The 2,396-nt window shown below is 44.9% G+C and overlaps 1 protein-coding gene across 1 annotated transcript in view; it reads right to left on the reverse strand.

The window, feature by feature from the left end:
- The window catches only part of LOC123491688 (protein PTHB1-like), a 131,498-nt gene extending 129,685 nt beyond the window's left edge, over positions 1–1,813 (reverse strand). The window contains exon 1 of the mRNA XM_045223339.1: positions 1,762–1,813. Within this exon, the coding sequence (XP_045079274.1) occupies positions 1,762–1,813 (52 nt within the window). The remainder of the gene's footprint in view (positions 1–1,761) is intronic.
- Between the last annotated feature and the right edge of the window lie 583 nt (positions 1,814–2,396).

A 2,396-nucleotide genomic window follows, 5' to 3' on the forward strand; every position in this document is an offset into this window, starting at 1 on the left:
CTATTCTATATTATTCTATACTATTCTATTCTGTTCTATTCTATAATATAATATTCAATAATATACTATTCTATTCTAGACTATTCTATACTGTTCTATTCTATACTATTCTATACATTCTATTCTATACTATTCAATTCTATTCCAGTCTATTCTATTCTATACTAATATATTCTATACCATTCTATTCTATACTATACTGTTATGTTATATTCTATACATTCTATTATATACTATACTATTCTATATTATTATATTCTATACCATTCTATACTATTCTATTCTATTGTAGGACTTGACTTAGGTGCGAATGTAGTGTATAAGACAATAGCAACATTGTGGAGGTGCACATTGGTGTCACCATGTTTAGACATCATAATGTTGGTCTCTCAGTATTGAGGTGTGGACATGCTGGTCCTGATTTGGTGGATGTGCAATATATCTGTCTGAAGGCAAAATCACTGATACACACGTGTCATGAGGACTGGGACGCTCCCCCACACACCCCTTCTGTGTCTTGGTTCTCTGGGCTGAGGTAGTGGATAGGCCTATACCCTGACCACCTCCGAGGTTGCGTCCCAAATGGCACCCTATTCACTATGCAGTGCACTACTTTTGACCAGAACCCTATAGGCCCTATGGACCCTGGTCGAAAGTAGTGCACTATATAGGGAATAGGGTGCCATTTGGGACTTCATGCACATAATGATGTTAACCTATATGTATTTTCGTGGAAAGATTTTGGGTGGAGTAAACCCTCTCGTTTGGCCTCTTCCTCTCTGTGTTGGAGGACTAGAGTTTGACACCCTGTATTCAAACAAACAGTCCACTAAGAGTAAAACCTATAGCACACATTGAACCCTGTATCTCTTTCCTTCCCTCCTCCTCCTTATGTCATCCCTCCTGTATTCATCCCTCCTGTATTCATCCCTCCTGTATTCATCCCTTCTTTATTCATCCCTCCTGTAATCATCCCTCCTTTATTCATCCCTCCTGTATTCATCCCTCCTGTATTCATCCCTCCTGTATTCATCCCTCCTGTATTCATCCCTCTTGTCTCTTGGACTTTGTTGTTTAATCTGTAACCAGTCACATCCAGTGTTTTGAAATGGTATTTGCTCCCCAGTTCCAGGGTGCATCCTAAATGGCACCCTTTTCTATGGACCCTGGTCAAAAGTAGTGCACTATATAGGGAATAGGGTGCCATTTGGGACGCAACCATAATCTGAAATGCACTTCATAAAGGGAACCCCTGAGTCTCAGTGGTGGGCCAGTGTGACCATAGTAGAGGGACTATAGAAGACGTAACACACATGAATAGGAAATGGGGAGGAGCCTAGAAGGAGAGGAGAAGGGAGAGGGATGGGGGGATTGAGGTGGGAGAAAAGCAGCCTCCGGACAGACAGACGGGGCTATTTGGCATGCCATCTTCCAGCCAAGAGACATATTTGTGATGCAAATTTCCCCCTAAGAATCTGAGCTATGCCTCCCGCTTGTGTGTGTGTGGAATAGAAATGGGTGTTGACTCCCACCACCTCCCCAGACATAGTCCTACGTCCCCTCCACACGTCCCCCATCTCACCCGTCATCTCATCTGCTTCAGTCACTTCCCAAGTTCTGATCTAGGCTTATATCGTGGCATATATGCTGCTACCTGAAATCATTGTTTATGCTCTTATGAACATTTTCCCCATTGTACGTTTTATGAGGGCAATGTTTACGATAGCCACCGTGCGTCCTGTTTAGTATGCATGCATGTACATCTCTGTTTATCACTTTCTGGTGTGATACGCTGGTGTTCCTCAAGGGCCATCTTTGGGTACTGTCTGTTTGCCTGCCTGCCTGCCTGCCTGCCTGCCTGCCTGCCTGCCTGCCTGCCTCTGTCTGTCTGTCTGTCTGTCTGTCTGTCTGTCTGTCTGTCTGTCTGTCTGTCTGTCTGTCTGCCTGTCTGCCTGCCTGCCTGCCTGCCTGCCTGCCTGCCTGCCTGCCTGCCTGCCTGCCTGTGCCTGTGCCTGTGCCTGTGCCTGTGCCTGTGCCTGTGCCTGTCTGTCTCTCGCTCTCTCTCTGTGTAGGCAGATGGCACTATGTCCTAATCAGACTGCCGTCAGTTGGTGTGACATTTTGGGGGGTTCTCATGGCAATTGTCTGGAGGAGGACCAAGTGAATACCGATATCAAATTATTCATGAGGGGGTTGGGGGGGGGGGTTCTTCTCCAAAGCTGAGGACTGAGGAAATGAGAATGTATTGCAGGCTAATTATGCTAATTAATTAGCATCGGTCTAGACTTGTATCTCTACTGGAGAGCAGATCTAGTTTACTCTTCTGGCACAATGAGTTTATATCAGATGGCCCGGTGCCAATAATTTATGCTGTCATCATCATGATTAATTATCTT

This window comes from Coregonus clupeaformis, chromosome 10 (genome assembly GCF_020615455.1).
Source record: "Coregonus clupeaformis isolate EN_2021a chromosome 10, ASM2061545v1, whole genome shotgun sequence".
Classification (NCBI taxonomy): Eukaryota; Metazoa; Chordata; class Actinopteri; order Salmoniformes; family Salmonidae; genus Coregonus; species Coregonus clupeaformis.